The sequence below is a fragment of the Mus caroli genome, chromosome 1, assembly GCF_900094665.2.
Source record: "Mus caroli chromosome 1, CAROLI_EIJ_v1.1, whole genome shotgun sequence".
In the NCBI taxonomy this organism is placed as follows: Eukaryota; Metazoa; Chordata; class Mammalia; order Rodentia; family Muridae; genus Mus; species Mus caroli.
In genome coordinates, this window is record NC_034570.1 from 127,497,861 (window position 1) to 127,515,325 (window position 17,465).

General features: G+C 49.9%; 1 protein-coding gene across 1 annotated transcript in view; it reads right to left on the bottom strand.

Annotated features, from left to right (window-relative positions):
- Pkp1 (plakophilin 1) overlaps positions 1-17,465 on the bottom strand; it is a 47,801-nt gene that overhangs the window by 15,728 nt on the left and 14,608 nt on the right. The window contains exons 3-4 of the mRNA XM_021168142.2: positions 2,799-3,193; positions 2-146 (exon numbers count right to left, since the gene is read on the bottom strand). Of these exons, the coding sequence (XP_021023801.1) occupies positions 2-146; positions 2,799-3,193 (540 nt within the window). The remainder of the gene's footprint in view (position 1; positions 147-2,798; positions 3,194-17,465) is intronic.

Below are 17,465 nucleotides of genomic sequence, written 5' to 3' on the forward strand. Positions count from 1 at the left end.
CCTGTTGCTTGGCAGATTCATCCTGGAAGCAGGTGTGCTGGATGTAATAGGCTCCGATGGCCTGGTACTTCTCATCCTGGGAGCACAGGTACTGCACAGCCTTGGGGATGGTCAGCCCACTACACTCAATATCCTCACTGCAGATCCTGGAAAAGTAGAGTGCAGGGTATTACAGGGTGAGCATGGGAACGCCAGTGAGCAGGCTCTAAATTCTTCCTTGTACTCTCAAATACCACAGCTTCTATCTGCCCTCTAGAGAAACAGAAAAGGCAGGCTGTCTTGGAGAAAATCTTGTGAACAGCTCCCTACAAGGAAGAAAAAAGGATGACTACTGGGTTTTCTTCTCTTGGTATGAGATCCCTTTCAGGGGCTAAGGCCAAAGCAAAACAGTTACCTTCATACTGTGCACAAACTTGGCCCTATTTCCTGAGATGAAACTCCCCATCTATCCCAGGGTTGTGATCCTGGGAAAGTAAAAGAGAGCAGCTTGTCTATCCTGTCTCTCCTTCCCTCACCAAGTCCAGCTAGATGCTTGGTGGGTTTTTTTTGTTTGTTTGTTTGTTTGTTTTTTCAAGACAGAGTTTCCCTGTGTAACAGAACCCTGGGTGTCCTGGAATTCGATTTGTAAACCAGGCTGGTCTCAAACTCAACAGAGATTCTCCTGTCTCTGCCTCCCAAGTGTGGGGGGATGAAAGGTGTGTGCCATCATGGTCTGACTTCCAGCTAGCTTCCTACACACACACACACATACACACACACACACACACAAATTTTTATTCAGTCTTTCTCCTCCTGACAGCCACCATACTTGTCTGTTTTAGGCTCACTTTTTCTGGGGCTAGTGGCTAGAGAGCCACTCTACCCAAAATAGTGCAGTCTTTGACTTGGTCCTAAAATTCTGTCCTCTAGATTGTTCTACAGCTCAGAAACCATCCACAGCTTCTCCAAACATCAGGCTCAAATCCACTGCTCAGACAGTCATTGAAGTGCACGCATAAGGTTGAACCACAGCAAATGGCTATTAGTTCACTGTTTTAGTGGAATGTTTGGCTCCCCTGCAACCTCTGGCACGTTCCCTAGACTCTGGCAAGAGTCTGTTGGTTGTAGCAAGACATCCTTAGTCTCAGGCACGAAGGCTCAGCCCAGGCCTGCTGAGTCTCCCTTCCAGGAAGCCTTTCCAAGGAAGGGAATCCTTGCCTGGGAACTCCCTAAGCTCCCATGGTGTGCAGCCACAGGCAGCCTTTCCACCTGAGTGTGTCTTCCTTCTAAGCAGAGGGAAAAGGTCCCAGAGATCTTCTGTGGTACCCAGCCCTACCCCACAGATGTCCTTAGCATCTCTTCATTTGTGCTAGACTGATGCTTTGCTGTAGCTGGTGCTCAAGGACTAGCCATAGTTTCAGCTAGGGTGATGCAGCTTCATTTCTGAAACATCACTCGAGGGGTAGAGTTCTCTGGCCATGGGGGAGTTGCACACCTGCTCTCTGTGGAGGGGACATTGCCTTGTCTTCCTCAGTCAAATGTCCCTTCTGCATGGCTTGTCACTCAATCCTAGACCTCCAGTTGGGGGCAGATGGTGCATCTTATATACTTGAAGGGGTCTGCTTTAAACAGGATTACGCTTCCTTTCGGAACAGCGTGGGACTAGTAGGAAAGAGTACAAGGTAGAGAACCCATGGTGTGGCCTTGGGCAAGCTCACTGCTGTCTCTGGGCTTGGTTTACCCCTTCCCAGGGTCTGCCTGGAAAGGGGTTGATTAGAAAGAACACACATCTCCTTGATCACCAAGAATGTGCTCCAGAGCTGCTCTGGGATGTCAGCATGGCTGTGTCTCCTGTGCTTGACCCAGGGCCTGGACAGAGTAGATGCTCCCTAAAGAGCTGCCAAATAAACGAGGAGCTGTTATTAGGTGATAAGAGACAGCGGAAGGAACACGCCGCTTTGAGCCTCAAAAGGTAGGGCCAGTGTTACTGTGGCCCCGAAGGTACCCTGTGCCTATGGCTCTCTTCATAGTGGTGTGTGTGTGTGTGTGTGTGTGTGTGTGTGTGTGTGTGTATGACAGAGAGAGACAGAGAGAGAGAGGCAGAGAAAAACAGAGAGGCAGGGAGAGAGAGAGAGAGAGAGAGAGAGAGAGAGAGAGAGAGAGAGAGAGAGAGAGAACCTAGAAGACTTGTTGAAACACACATTGTTAGGACCTCCAGGTGTCTGTATTGGGCCCAAGAATGAATATTTCTTTTCAAAAACTTATTTTATATTGCATGGGTATTGTGCCTGCATGAATATCTGTGTACCACAGGCCAGAAAGGGGCACTGGCTCACTGGCTCTCCTGGAACTGGCATCTCCAGTTGTGCGAGTCACAAATTGCGAGTCACAAATGTGAGTGCTGGGAATTAAGCCTGGGTCCTCTGGAAGAGTGGCCAGTGCTGCTAACTGAGCTATCTCTGCAGCCCTGAGAACAAGTATTTCTAACACGTTCCCGGGTGCTGCTGTTGCCACTGATCATAGTGACATAGTGTGGCAGCCATTAGCCTGCTAATCTCTCCTGTTGCCTCCCTCTGTTCATAGCTTGTGACCTTGAAGACCTATGTCCACAATGTCTGGCTTCTGTGGCCTTTTCACTCCAAGGGTTCCTCTAGGTCTGTGGTCCATCAGACCAGAGACTCCTCAAGGTGGCAGTAAAAAGTCAGAACATAGGCTGAGCTTCTCCCATCCTCCTTGGGAGTGAGTCACCATTGCAGAGTGAGCCACACTTGCAGATTACCTCCCTCCCACCTGGCCCCCCCACAACCCTGCACACTCACTTGGAACTGGCCCTTGAGTGGCCGAAGGACAGGTCCTTGTTGCAGGAGATAGGCGGCACATACACCGGGTCTTGCTTGGAGGTGCAGGAGGGCGGCCGCACGGGACACTTCTTGACAGCCTTCTGACCACTGCAAGTGCTGTAGAAGCTGCATCGGTTCTGGGTGGTCTTGTGGCCCTTGCTGCCCAGGGTGCCCTTGCGCAGTGTGCCCCTTGGGTCACAGTAGAGGTCAGGCTCACTGCGGCTTGCCTTGATTTTCTGCATGAAGCAGATGTCACTGCCAGCGCCCGGGGTGGCACAGCTGCCTCGGGGATAGTGCCGGCTCCAGTTCTCCATCTGGCTATAGGAGCTGAAGCGTCTGTTGTCAGGCTCCCGCTTGAGGGTCCCATTGTAGATCTAGGCAGGAAAGGAGAAGTGAGAGGCGTAGTATAGCTCTTGACTGGGAGCCTGGATCTAGCTGTCCACAAAGGTAGCCCTTCCTTTCCCCATTACAGTGTTCAGAGGATCTGGGAAAATTTGCAGAGAAAGGAACCTAGGGCATTGTTTTGCTAGCAGGTTGTAGGTCACTGTGGAATATGAGCTCATTTTAGCAGATATTTCCATCTCTATTAAAAGTATAGAATAAGGAAAAATAATTGGAAAACATTCAATACAGAGGGCAATACAATAGAGATATAACCTGCTTTGTACTACATTGAATTGCAATGTAAAATGTATTTCACTTTTAAACTCTAAAAAATAATTTATCACATGTACCTGGGCGTTCTGCCTGGATGTATGTCTAGTGCCGAAGAGAGCACCAGAAGAGATTCCCTGGGACTCCAGTTACGGATGGTTGTGAGTCACTATGTGGGTGCTGGGGATTTGAACCCGGGTTCTCTAGGAGAGCAGTCAGTGCCCTTAACCCTTGAGCCATCTTTCCAGCCTTGCAAATAGACTTCTTATTGTGGGAATGTATGAAAGAAAGTTCTATACCACAGATCTGGCCACATGGGCAAAGTCTAAGATGGCAGCTGCAAGGGAGAGAGGAGGGGTCCTCCAATAGTCACTCAGCGTGAGCAGCAATCTGCCTGCCTCTGCCTCCCAAGTGCTGGGATTAAAGGCGTGTGCCACATTGCCCATGAGCTTTTGTCTCAAGCCCTCGCCTTGTCACTTGGACCACCCCATAAAGCAGCTTCTGACCCATCCAGCCGGCACCAGCAACTTGCACGTTTGAAATGTCTACTCTAGTTGAGCTGCTAGCTAGGGACATCCTGTGCACACAGAGGTCAGTGACGGGAGATCTCTGGGCTGTGTCATCAGATTGGCTGGGAGAGAAGCAGAGCAGAAAGTCATCCAAAAGGAAAATGTACCGTGAACAATGAGATGTCCCTAAGGGTCTTGTAAGCCCAACAGAGAATTTATTTCTTTGGGAGGAGCCTGCAAAACCAGAGGCTTGGTGGGAATCAGCTCTGGTACTGAACTGTCCACAGAAGACTTTCCCAGACCCGTAAGCTGGCGGGTCTGGCCTGTTGGAACTTGTTCTCAGACAACAGGATCAACACTGAGCCTGATTAAACCTCCCCATACAGGTGCCGACTTGGGAGTCACCTTTGCTGGGATGAGCAACTGCCAAGTCCCGCTCAGAGGCTGCCCACCGAACCCTAATTGAAGGACAAAGAGAACAGAGAAAACGTAGTCAAACTGTGTCTGCAGGGAAGGCTGCTGTGTGACCAGCAATTGCCACCTACATGGGATCTAGCCACATGGGACTAAGGAGGGGCTGATGTTCCAGTTATCCCAAAGAACGGTGTCAAGCTACCAGTTGGAAGGTGGTGTCCAAAACCAAGAAGCCGGATACTGTTAACCTTGGGGGTGGCAGGTATACTCCCTTCACCCACACCAAACGGGCACAATTTTCTTCCTCAAACTGGGTCAAACCACCCTGCCGCACAGTGAGCTGGTCTGTGGGAGTTGGGAGAGACACAAACAATGGTAAGGCAGAGGCAGAGGAGCTGGTGGTTTTCTTGGCATTTGGAGGTGAACCAGACTCCTTGATGACTATATGCAAAATGTACCGAGGCCTCCAGATCAGGCAGAGGAAGGAAGGAAGGAAGGAAGGAAGGAAGGAAGGAAGGTGGCAGATGGTGCTTTGGGGGTGGGGAGGAGCGGAACACTCCCCATAGCAGGCTGGGCTTCCGAGGAGAAGGCAACAGGAGCGCCCTTGTTCTCAGTAAGTGACACACCTGGACGTCATCTCAGACACCTGATGAGGAGTGTGTATGCCCTCCTGGCCCAGCCCCAGCAAAGACGCCATCCTGCTGATTAAGCCTGAGAGAGGTTCTGGGCTCTGCAAGACTTGCTGGGAAAGGGAGCAGAGGGCTGCCCTGGCAAGTCTCAGCGAGGTGGGCTGCCCCCAGGGAATGGGCGAGGACCCCTCTCGACAGCCACACCCCAGTAGTGTCATCCATTCCTGGGAGCCCCACCTTAGCTTTTAAAGCCACAGTGCTGGATTGTATGAATGTGACAGCCGAGGATGGCTCTCTTGTATCTCCAGTGCCTTTGGCTGTCACTTTAGCAGCTGGGTGTTGTCTTCTCCTAACCCTACACAGTCCTGGATACTCTTGGAGAGTATCCAGGCTCAGAGAAAGCAGACTTACTGCCTCTAACCCCACCTGCACAGGCGGCCCACGATGCAACCTCTAAGGCTGAATTGGCAGTGGCCTCAAGGGAATCCAAACACTCCCCGCCCCCCCACCCCCAGCATAACGAGGTATGCCTGAGAAGGCTGTATGACAGTCAAGAGCACAGACTGGCGTCCCACTTCTTGGTTGTGTCAGGTGCCTGCTTGGGTACAACCTTAGGCAAGGGGCTTCAAGCCAATATTTCAGTTTCTCCAGCTGTATAACCAAGATCCTAATTGTTCATGACGTACAGGGTCATTAGATATTATTAGACTAATGTTTGTAAATTAGAACTGGACATGACACAAGAATTTGGACCATCTGCATCTCTCTGACTCTCACACTGGCCGCCTTTAGGAGCTGGTCGAGGGGCACATACACACATGGGCACTTCAAGGACCCTCCTGTCTCTGCCTCCCTAACGCTAGGATTAGGCTTGCATGCCATCATGCCAGGCCTTTTACATGAGCACTGGGGATTCAAATGCAAGTCCACATATTGGCATACCATTAAATTTGCTGACTGAGCTATTTCTCTGGTCCCCTCTGCTCCCCTCCCCCATTAAATTTCTTAAAACAAGTTCTGTCGCTGAGCATGGAGTTCATGGATTCATGAGCTAGTCTTGCTGGCAGATGAACTTTAGCAGTCTGCTCGGCTCCATTCCCCCAGTACTGGTGTTACAGATGTGGACTGCTGTGCCTAGTTTTCAAGTGAGTGGGAGGGTCTCACCTCAGGTCCTCATGCTCGCACCACAGGCACTTCACCAGCTGAACCATCCCCTTAGCCCCTAGCTGAGGGGCTTTCATAACCCACAGCATTTCTAAAGAAGTTTCTAGATAATCCATAAGGGGGGCAAGCTCAGGAAGGAGACACCCAGTATTCAGAGCCCCTTGCTGAGCTCAGAGTGAACTCAGCAGGCGGTCTGCCAAGATGGAGGAGTCTTTCCTTACATGGGTGCTCCTAGCATCTGCTGCGGAGACACATCTTCATTGTCTGGATGCCCAAACACTACAGGATGTTTGTGGTGGCCCTGCCCCCGGGGCATCAAATGATAGCAATCCCACTTCCATTTCCAAACACTGTCTCTAAGTCTTCAGCAAACAGTTGCAGCCAGAGAATGAACGGACACCTGTGCCCACAGCAGGTGGGAGAGCCCTGCTGCCAATGCCTCTCCAGCCACACCCCCACACTCAGATAGGTATCTGCTGGCAGCCTCCTCCTCTTTGAATACAAAGGGGGCATACACACACACACACACACACACACAAGTACACACACACACACACACACACACACACAGGAGTGCACACATTCACATGTAGGACTATCTCATACTTTCTTGGGAAACTCAAACTTCAGGTGGGATAGCCCGTGAATCTAAACATTCCAGACTAGAAAGTCATGTCCTGGGAGCAGAATTGACCGTCAACAGGCTGGGCTAGACGGGTAAGTTGAAGCCCAGAACGTGGGCACAGAAACATCCTTCTCCACTGAGAACACTTGTGAAGTTCTTGGGAGGCGACTCTTATGACCACAGTCCAAGGCAAGCTAGATAAGACTGCATGGGCCAGAACTCCCCATACTCAGCCTATGCTCTGCCCTCTCTTTTCCTAATGACGTAGGAGGAGTCACTAGGAGAGTTACCTGCTCAGAAAGGGAAGCCAGGCTTTGTGCCAGGCTGTATTTGTTTCCTTGCGTGGCTATTCCTGCACCTGAGGAAGACACTTCTTCATTACGCTAGAGAAGCCCCCAGGTTGTTTAGTGGCTCTGCCTTTAAGGCCCCCTGCCCTACACCCCAAATGTTTTCTTTCATTCTCCTCCTTCTTCCTGAAGTGTTTCAACCCACACTGATGTTCCCTTTCTTCCGGCTCTTCCTTAGGTAGGAAGCTCTCAGGAGCCCACTAGGTCACTGTGTAGGCAAGGAACGTGAGTTCTAGAGTGAGCTGGATCAAAGCAAACCAATACATTTCTTAAGCCCCTACAGCCCAAGAAACCTGTATTTGCTGAAGTCTTTGGGCAGGACAGTAAGCAGCCATTCTGGACGAGGAGGCACCCACCTGACTGTTCTCTCTGCTTTCTTCTTTTGTATTGCTACCGATTGGACTGTGGTCCTAGGCACTTCCTAACTTCTCCCACAAGACCCCAGGGTCCCCCTGGCCCTGCCTCCTCAGACACTCAGACCTGCCTTTCTCAGGCAAAGCTTCCATCAGTCCCAACCTTGCTACAGAGCTTACTGTATCTCTGCTACTTACCAGGCAAGCACATCAACTTGACCCTACTCCCTCTAGCCCCCTATACCCCCCACAGCCAGCCATTTCTTCCCTTCTAACACCCCCCTCTCACACTGTCCCACAACAGCAGACATACCCTGGCACCCTGCTTCACCTGCTCTCTGCCCACATTTTGAACTCTACATTTCTCTCAAGTCTCTGCCCAAACCTGTCATCTACATTGAGTCTGTTGTGCCCCTTCCTGGCTCTGGATGCCCACAGCTGGACTCCTCCAGCTGCACACCTAATCCCCCCCTGGCCTTGTTTGCTCTCTGGTTATCACAGCAGGGCTCATTTATTCTCCCAAGCTTTTCAAGCAAAAGGCATTTTACTGTGCCTACCCCGATGAGTGGTGGTGGTAGTGGTGGTGGTGGTGGTGGTGGTGGTGGTGGTGGTGTGGGGGGGGGGGGGGGGGGGGGGGGGGGGGGGTGGGGGGGGGGGGGGGGCGGTGGTGGAAAGGAGAGGATTTCTCCTGGGAATGGAGGCTCCAGTTGCTGTTGAGCACTGGGTTCCCCATGGCCTCCTTGCCCAGGGGTCTACCACAGATGAAGTGGGCTGGTAGAGGATAGGAGGGCCTCTGAGCAGGGCAAGACAGGTGGCACAGCCTGAGCTCTGCTGAGGTTCAGGACACTTCCCTTTACCCTGACCTGGGATATAGCTGATACCTGGCTGATCCCAGAAAGTTCTATTTCAATTCTGCATAACCAGACAGAAACTGCCTAGCTCTTTGGGAGCTGTATGTGCAAGGCAGGCCAAGATGAAAAGAGTGTCCGTGTCCCCAGCTATTAGCCCATTTTGAAACCACGCTTCTGCCAACAAGGTGGGGCTGGCCAAACTGGCTCTGCCACAGGACACACCCTTCTCTGCCTGGCAAGTCACACACCCAGTGGAGTGTCCAACAGGGCCATGTTCAGCAAGGCAATCTCCCCACGCCCTTCACATGAAAGTCAGTATGCATACAACTTTACAGAGTCCTCATCCCTTGTGGGCCCAGAGAGTGCTTTCTAGAGAAAGGACCTGACCAGAAAGCCCCTGCAGGACAGGCCCCATGGTTGTTAATCTCTCAACTACCATTGCCTGTCTGTGCCCACTGAGGACCCTTACACAGTAATGACAACAAGCTATCTTGCATTTTACTAGGGATTTGTCCACTCCTGTGTAACAAGCTATATCTGATATGCAGATACTTTGTTGAGTGTTCCTGGGCCTTTTAGACTCTGTTCCTTTACCAACAAGGCTTCCAAGAGGGGCACACAGGACCCAAGGCATAGAGAGTTCTCTGAAGGCACAGAGGGTTGCCTATTTAGCAGTCGGAGTCAGTAAGGGAGCTGCTGAGGTCTGAGTTACCAAAGATGGGACTTCATCGGGGACAGTGTCAGTCTCTGATTCGTCTTGAGAAGCAGAGGGCCCAACCTGGGCTGGACTTCTTATTTCCTGGCACACAGTTGTGAGGACAAACACACTGGTCAGACTCCCCGATGTCCATTCAGGCAGAGAGAGGTGCCACTTGGCCTTGAAGGAGGTTGGGGTGTGCCTCTTTGTGGAGTCTCAAAGGCAAAGAGACACAGCTGCAATTCTGTCACCACAGCCTGAAACCCAGGGGCACCCCAGAAACACCCAAGAGATGCCCATGATCCCAAGGGTACTGTCTGGTTAACAGTTTTGTTTTGTTTCTTTGGTTTTTCAAGATAGGGTTTCCCTGTATATCTTTGACTGTCCTGGGACTTGCTCTGTAGACCAAGCTGGCCTTGAACTCACAGAGATCCACCTGCCTCTGCCTCCTGAGTGCTAGGATTAAAGGTCTGCACCACCTCTGCCCCACTGACAACCAGTTCCTATCTGAGAAGAGCAACAATGGCAGACTCCACTGTAGTCCGGCTCCAGGGCTCAAATTCGTTTTGCTACTGATTTTTTTGTCTGTCTGTCTGTCTGTCTGTTTGAAATAGTCTTAACTCATTGTCCAGTCACAATTACCCTTTCTCAGCCTCCTAACTGTTAGGATTATAGGGATGAGCCATCTTAGAAAAACATTAAAATGTAAAAAACAAACATTTGGGTGCCCATCTCGAAAGTGTACGTAGACTTTGTGAGAAAGCTGGCCAGTAACAAACACTCAGTGTCTCTCTTGATCTCCGAAGAGCATGAACTGGGAGCACCTACCAATTCGTCGGTATTAAGAGACATTTGCAGATAACTGAAGATGGAGCTCCCAAAGCATCTAGATGGCTGCAGCCCAGGTCTGAGGGCACTACAGAACTCTGATCAGTAGCCCGAGAGGCTTTTGGGAGGTGTCTTTCTCTCTGGAGACACCCAGTGTTCCTGTGACCTGGCCTCCTTGGCTGTAGGTTCTGGGTCCTCCTTATGGGGGTGAGAAGCCCCTAGGGTCTCCTCATATACAGTGAGAGGCATGAAACTGAGTAGGCACCAACTGCTATCAGAACTGATCGCCATAGCAGCTACAGTGCCCTCCATCTTTACATCCTCCTCCTTGCTTGATCAGATCCTCTCCTTCCTCCTCCAACCCACTGGAGAAGTAGGGTTATTGTAGCTCGTGTCACTGTCAGAGTGATTTTGGGGACAAGGATGTGAGAGTTTATACTCATGTTTCTTTTTAAAGATTAAAAATACATTGTTGACTATGTGTAAGAGTGTGTGTGCATGTGGATAGGTGCATGTGAGTGCAGGTGCTCACGTGGACAGAGGTGCCAGATCCCCTGGAAATGGGGTCACAGAATTGCAAGCTAAGCGACGTGAGTGCTGGAAGCCAAACTTCTGTCCTCTGGAAGAGCATAGAGTTTTCTTAAGTGCAAAGCCATCTCTCCAGTCCCCCATGTTTCCTTGGCTGTCTCTTTCCCATGAACTCAAGACAAATTGGAGCCTCAGTCATTCTACAGGGCAGTGTCATGGGTTATGGGTTTTGAACTCAGAGGCCAACTCAGCTGTCCCAGCGATGGGTCAACACAGGAAGGGAGGAGTTGAGGGGAGCACCGCAGTGTGAACTGGCTGCCCAGCAGAATATAGATAGATCTCTCACATCCAGTGTCTCCAGCCTGTTCTGGAATGTTGGTGGGATGCTGAGTGGCCCCAGAACCACTGTGAGCCCTGAGGTTGTGTATGGTCTCAATGCTGGAAGAGGGCTAAGGACTTTGTGGGAAAGGCATATCTTAAAGAACTTGCTTCTCTGGTGCTGAAGACCCTGAAAGCCTCGAATCCTTTCCTGATTAGATCATCAAGAACCTCATATGAAAGTAAGTGGCCATCCTTACCCCTACTCAAGGGTAAAAGATCACTCCTTTGGAAAATGAACATGTATATGAGCATATGTACACGCACGCATGCATGTGCGTGCACACACACACAAATACCCACTTTCATACATATATGCACAAGCACACCCGACCTGTACAGAAATACATTTTTCCAGAGGTAAGGAAAATCTTTGAAAATTCCTTGATCTTATCCAAGGCCTCTTGGTTCTCTCTTTTATATGAGGTCTCTCTCTTAGCATTTGTCTCCTGCCACCCCATCCACCAGCTACTAGAATCTGGTGATGGGAACAAAGTCTAAGTGGTAAAGAACACTGGGTATAGTGGCGTTTGCCTCTAAATCCCGATGTCCCAGATGCTGAACAAGGAGAGCCATGAATTCCAGGCCATCTTAGGCTTCATAGTGAGAACAATCTCAACAAAAAAATAAACCAACTGCAAAAAGCAAATAGCAAAGTGTCTCTAGCCATTGGCTAGCCTGACACTTAAAGACTCCAGGCCCATCCCTTGGTGGTTATGACAGAGTCTTGAATGTATTTAAAAAGAGAATAGAGCTCAGGGAGGGGGAAACTCAGTGGGAAAGTGCTTGCTTCACATGCATAAGGGTTCGGGTTCTATCTTCAGCACTGTGGGGTGTGGGAGAAAAGGAAAAAGAAGCAAGGAGCTTGGCTGCTCATTGGTGTCATACAAGTCTACAGCCCAAAGACCAGAGCTGAAAAGACCTTCTGGCCCAAGGGCCACCAGTGACAAAGGAGACCTTGTGATGGCTACAGCTGGTGTGTTCTATGTAGGAACATGAGCGTAGCAACTGAGAGGAGGGACTGATTCCCTTATGCCACACCTTGCTCCAAATACACTGCTGGGTCACATAAGTTATGTGGAGGAGAGAAGGGCCACCAGTGCTAACATGGGTAGTGGGAGCTAGACTCTGGAGTCTCTTGGAGTTAGCCAACTATTGTTGGGTTTCTATGGATTTGGGTGTCTTGGGCCACCCTACTTCAAGACTATGTAGTTAGTAGGGAACTATGGGTCATCGGCTGCTCCTGAGTGCTCCCATTCTGCGCCCAGCACTGTGGGGCCTCCAGAAGGGTGATTAGGATTTTAGGTGAAGGTGAGAGAAGTTGGGGGTTGTTCCTGAATCCTCTTAATCCTGGTACCAAAGGAGGTTTTAATCCACAGAACATGGCCCTTGGTAGGCACTGAGTCAGAGACCCCATCTCTCTATACTCCACTAGCAAAAGGTATTCATCTAGGCACAGGCTGGTGGCCTTACTGAGTGGCAAGGCTCTACCCGGGCGCCTTTTCCCTTGGTTCTCAGATCTCTACATGACCCGGGTGGGAGTCATTGTGGGAAAACCATCCTGCATGATTATCTCATGACTCAGAATCTTCACATGTCTTCGGCATGCACTGTGGATGTGAGAGGACTTTAGGGATCTGAAGGACACAGGCAGTAACCATCACTGAAGCACGGAGAAGTGCTTGCATTTCCAGTCTGATGGCCACTAGGACAAAGCCTAGGGGTGAGTCCCTATGCTTCTTCGTCACTCATCCACATCTCTTTCGAAGCAAAAACAACTCAAAATTTCCAGTGGAGCAGACACACCTCGCTAGCATTAAAAAGAGCTCGGTTTCACGGTATCCATATTGGTTATTAAGGTCATGGCTACTCTCCCTTTAGTAGCAAAGAATCTGTTTCTGTGTCATCTGACGTTAGTGGTGTGTAGTTTCTTTTCAATAGAAGTGCACTGAAATTTAAAAGTGACTCCTTGAAAAATAAGCAATAATTGGAATGATGGTTTTAATAAACTGTAATACTAAGTGCTCATGACTGGAGTTTTTGAAATGTTAGGGTGGCAAAGAGAGGCTTAACACAGCCAAGTGACAAGAACTCTGGTCAGGAGAGCTGGCTTTAGTCTTCTTTCCCCACTGCCTGCCTGACTGAGTATGCTGGGCAGTCAGTCTACTTCCCCAGCCTCAGTTTCTCCAATCATACACTGCCCCAGAAGGCTCTTGGTTTGGGGCAGGTTGTTCAGCCCTTGCTGAAGTCACAACGTCCTGGCCAGCCTTGTCTTCCTCCCCTTCAAGGCCACTCCCCGGTACATAGGGTGGGGGTGGAGGGGCGGGGGCCCCCCAAGCTGCTCCTCTCCCCACCTGTGTCTCTCTGCATCCCTTCCCCGCCCTGCCTTTCCACAACCAGATTTGATTTTGTTTTTCAGCTGAGTTTGCGCTCTTGGGGCAAGTAGGCAGGCAGGCCTCGCAGAGACTTGCCAGGGCCCTGGGGGAGAAAGCTGAGCCTCACCCCAGCAAAGGGTGGGGTGTTCTTCCACCCACCTGGGAAATGCTACTGCATTTGTCTCTCTGGGCTCAGTGACAAAAGGAAAATTCTCACCAGTAAAGGCACCAGAAGATCCCTCAATGGCTTCAGATCTATGGCCCTTCATCTAGTCCCCACTCTCTGGCTTAGAGCTCCCTGGCAGGGAAGAGAAATCGCCCATCTCCTGCCCCTCCCAGCTCCCGTCTCTCCTCAGGCTTCAGGCTTGCCACCCCCCTTCATGGCCACTGGGCTTCAGACTCAATTCTGCCCACTCTCTCTGTGAAGTAATGAGCAAGCCCCTGCATTTTCCTGCCACTTCATTCTACAAATCAAAGTCCTTGGTTACCCACCCATCTCACAGATGCCCAAGGACCGAGTCAGTGAACAAAAACATGAATGTTCTGTGTGAATTTAAAATACAGCCCTAATCCCAGGGATTATCACATTATATGAGTTGACAGAGAAGGCAGAGGGGTGAGGTAGTCTTACAAGCCCCTATTTGTTACAATCCAGAGCCCAAGGGCCACATCCCCAAACCCTACAACCCCAGCTGAGAAGGCTTGCCAATCATCTACCCCTGACAGCTTTCATTTACAGACCAGGAAACAGAGGCCTACTAAGGTTGAAGTCAGCATGTGTGCTGTAGAATTTAGCTTTTAATTATATCCTCTCTTAGGCTGCTGTTTCATCTGTTCTTTGTCTTTAACCACAGTGTAAGGACTTTAAAGACTAGCATGCTGGTTAAGTACATTGCTTTTTTGTCAGCCCACCCCCACCCCCTGCCTCTACGCTGTCCAAAAAGGCCCCAAACAAAACTCTATTAATCACTTCTGGAGAAAACTAAAGACATTTATTACTTTTGATTCTACTCGATTCTTCACATAATTCCTGTAAAGGTTCAGAGGCTGTTCTTAGAATGTGTGAGGGCGGGTAAGAAAGCAATGGCTACATCTTCTAGAAGCTTCCATTTTAGAAGATAAACCCTACCCAGTGCTCAGTGGCTACCTTTATTACATGCCTTCTAATTCCTAGTCAGGAAGCAAGGAAGGAATTGAGCCCTGGTGAATCAGCCTGAATCTTGGTTCTTCCAGTTTGACCACCAACTTGGAGCTCTGCATTATTGTATGGAAACCGTAGCTGATCCGTCAAGCTGAAACTAGCTTTTGCTGTCCCAGGAGACGGTAACCTTCTTTTCTGAGGACTTTCTGGGAAAGACCCACTGCTGACAGTGTCCTGGGCTGCTGGCCATGCCCTGGGCTAGCTACACCCAGTCTTCCCCCTCCTTCCCTAACAAAATGCCACTCACATATCCTGCAGTCTCCATGAGAACAAGAGGATCAGGGAGGAGAGTGGGTAGACATGCTCAATCCACTCTGAGAAGCAGTGTGAGGTTTGGTTCCAAGGGATTGGCTGCAGAAAGCCAGCAGGGCTTGTGAGAGCCCTGGAGCTGACATCTCACAAGTTGCTTCCCCATGTGGTGGTGCCCATTCTTTTGGGATGGCCAGAGCAGTAGCCATCCATACTCCTCTGCCCCAGCCTGGAGCGTTGATGTGTTCTCCACCCTCTCTCCTCTCTTTTCACACAGTTCAGCATTTAGCATCTCTCAGAGGCCCGTCTGGTTCCCTATCTGAAGCTCATGCTCACTGTTGCCATTTGTACGTATGTACCATAACCATGTCCTCCTGTCTCTGTAAGATCACAGGGCTGGCATAGTGAGCACCCTCCACTTTTTTTCCCCAGGGAAGGATTCAGGCTCCGGATGTTAGCTGAGAGGTCCTCAGTTAGGTGTGTACTACTGGGGTAAGCTAAGCCAGCTGTGGAGGGAGAAGCATAAAATGGAAGCAGCTCGACCTAGAGACTTGTCAGGTGTAAGCAGAGCCACTCTGATAGATGGTGGCTTGTCAAGGAGGGCCCGTGCAGGGACATATGTCACAGATGAAGTTCCACAGTTGAAGTGCCAGAAGCACGCCTGTAGCAGCGTTTAGTTGCAAGAGACAAGGCACATTTACCCCTCTCCAGTCACCGCCAACTCTCTTGTATACCTTCTTTTGCTTTCTGAAGTACATTCTGTCCTTTGGCAAGTAGGATAGCTGTCTCTTCTTGTCGGGTGATAGCCTGGGGCCCTTGTGGGACCCTCCTATCTCTCAAGGCTTGGTGGGAGTGAGTCATGAGCTGGCGAAGAGACATGGAGTTGGCAAATCCATCAATCGCTCCCTCCTAGAGCAGGAGCCATGTCAGAGTCTATCTTCCCTCACCTGGACTTTGCAAGAAAAGGCGAAGGCCAGGAGGCACCGCCAAAGGATCCCAGCTTGCACACCTGGAGTGGCACTTAGGAGTGGGAAGAGGGGGCAGGGAAGGTGGTGAGCCTGAACTTTAAGTCAGGGTAGTTACTTAGCAGAGAGGTACATGCTCTGCCTTGGTTACCCCTCTGCATGGCTAAAGTTAAATGAACTTCTACCGTGTCTTCCAGCTGTGGCAAGGGCTAACTAACTTCCTTTTCTTGGCGGTAAGAGATGCTCAAATGAGTGCAGGAAGGAGGCACAGAGACTTCACTCACCTGGAGGATTGAAGCAGAGCCTCTGGACTGAAGGAGCTGCACCAACGCCAACCATAGAGCTACCCAGGTTTGGCTTCAGCCCTGCAGCTCTGAGTCATGAGTGAGCGCTCAGGGCCTACAGAGTGTTAGGCTTTGTCAAAGAGTTAATAAAAGATCCTTATTCCATGTTGAAAGAACAAATGCCACTCCAGGTCCCCCATCTTGTAGCAGTGCCTTTGAGACTACAATCCAGGCCTCACACTGCTAATTGAATATGTTATACACACAGTCCTCTTACTACACTGAGAAAGAGATTTCCCACATTTCAGAGGTGGAGGCTCCGGTGGATTAAGAATAAGCCTGGAGTCACACAGATAATGAAGGGGGAGAGCCAGGATTTGAACTGAAGGGCCTGAGACAAGCCAAGCTTGTTCCTCTACATCATGCTATCTTGAGACCCAGCCTCTGTTAACTGTGGACTAGCAAAGGCAGCCTCTTTTTACTCTTAGGACAAGGCACCCTGCCATGGTTCTCTGGCAACCTCTCTACACTGCATGGTTCACAACCCAGCCCTTTGTGTAACCAACATTGTAACTCTGATAGAGGTGAACCACCAACCCAGAGAGCACTGAGCATGGAATTACTATTTCCCACCAAAGCCTGAGATCGCCAGTGTTCTGCTATCTGCACCAGAAGGTCCCACAGGTTGCCTTGAGTCCAGAATAAACAGGCTTGGTTGGCTTCAGAGTAAAGGTTTTTAGTGAAGAGTCCACACCACCCTGCTGTTAAGGGAATATCAAGCACAGATGCCTCAATTAGGTAAGCAGCTAGGAGAAAGATCCAGGACAAAGACAGGATCCTCTTTCCTTATGTTTCTGGAGAGTCTCAATTCAGGAATGCCAAGCTGGATTTAATTGAGATGCCAAGCTGGATTTAATTGAGATTCCATATGGCAGCCACCATGGCTCACCCTATTTCAGAACTGGCTGGTATTGTCAACACAACTTCTCTCCTCTATAGATCAGATCCTGGGAAGGATGATCAAGTTCAAACCACCTCCAAAGGACACTTGACTTGATAAACTCTCAAAATAATTCATGCTCAGGATGTGTTTCTTGCTTTAAAAATAGGAAAACCCAGCTCTGATGTGCACATGAGTGAGGATTGCTGTCATCCTCTGCCCCAACTGTATTTGAGACAGACCCATATGATAGTGACTATTTACAGCATTAGAATAAAATACTTGTGCTTTCCAAGTGGACTCAGTTCTCTAGTCTTTTCATCCTGGTCTACCTGAATCAGAGGAAGGTATTTTAAGTGACCCATTATGCGGACAATTAAGAAGGACCATAGGATTCTATTTTCCAACTAGAAACAGCTGCAGCCCAAGGTAACTCTGCTTGGGTTTCTAGCCCAGTAGAGGAGTTCTTATGGAGACTTGTTTTAATTGTAGGAATAGCCTGGGATAACAGACCTTAGGACACAGGACATAGAACTGTGTTTCAATCTCAGATTACAAAATATTTTTTCAGAGACACTTGGTGTTGGTGGTGCATGCCTTTGATCCCAGCACTTGGCAGAGAGGCAGAGGCAGAGGCAGAGGCAGAGGCAGAGGC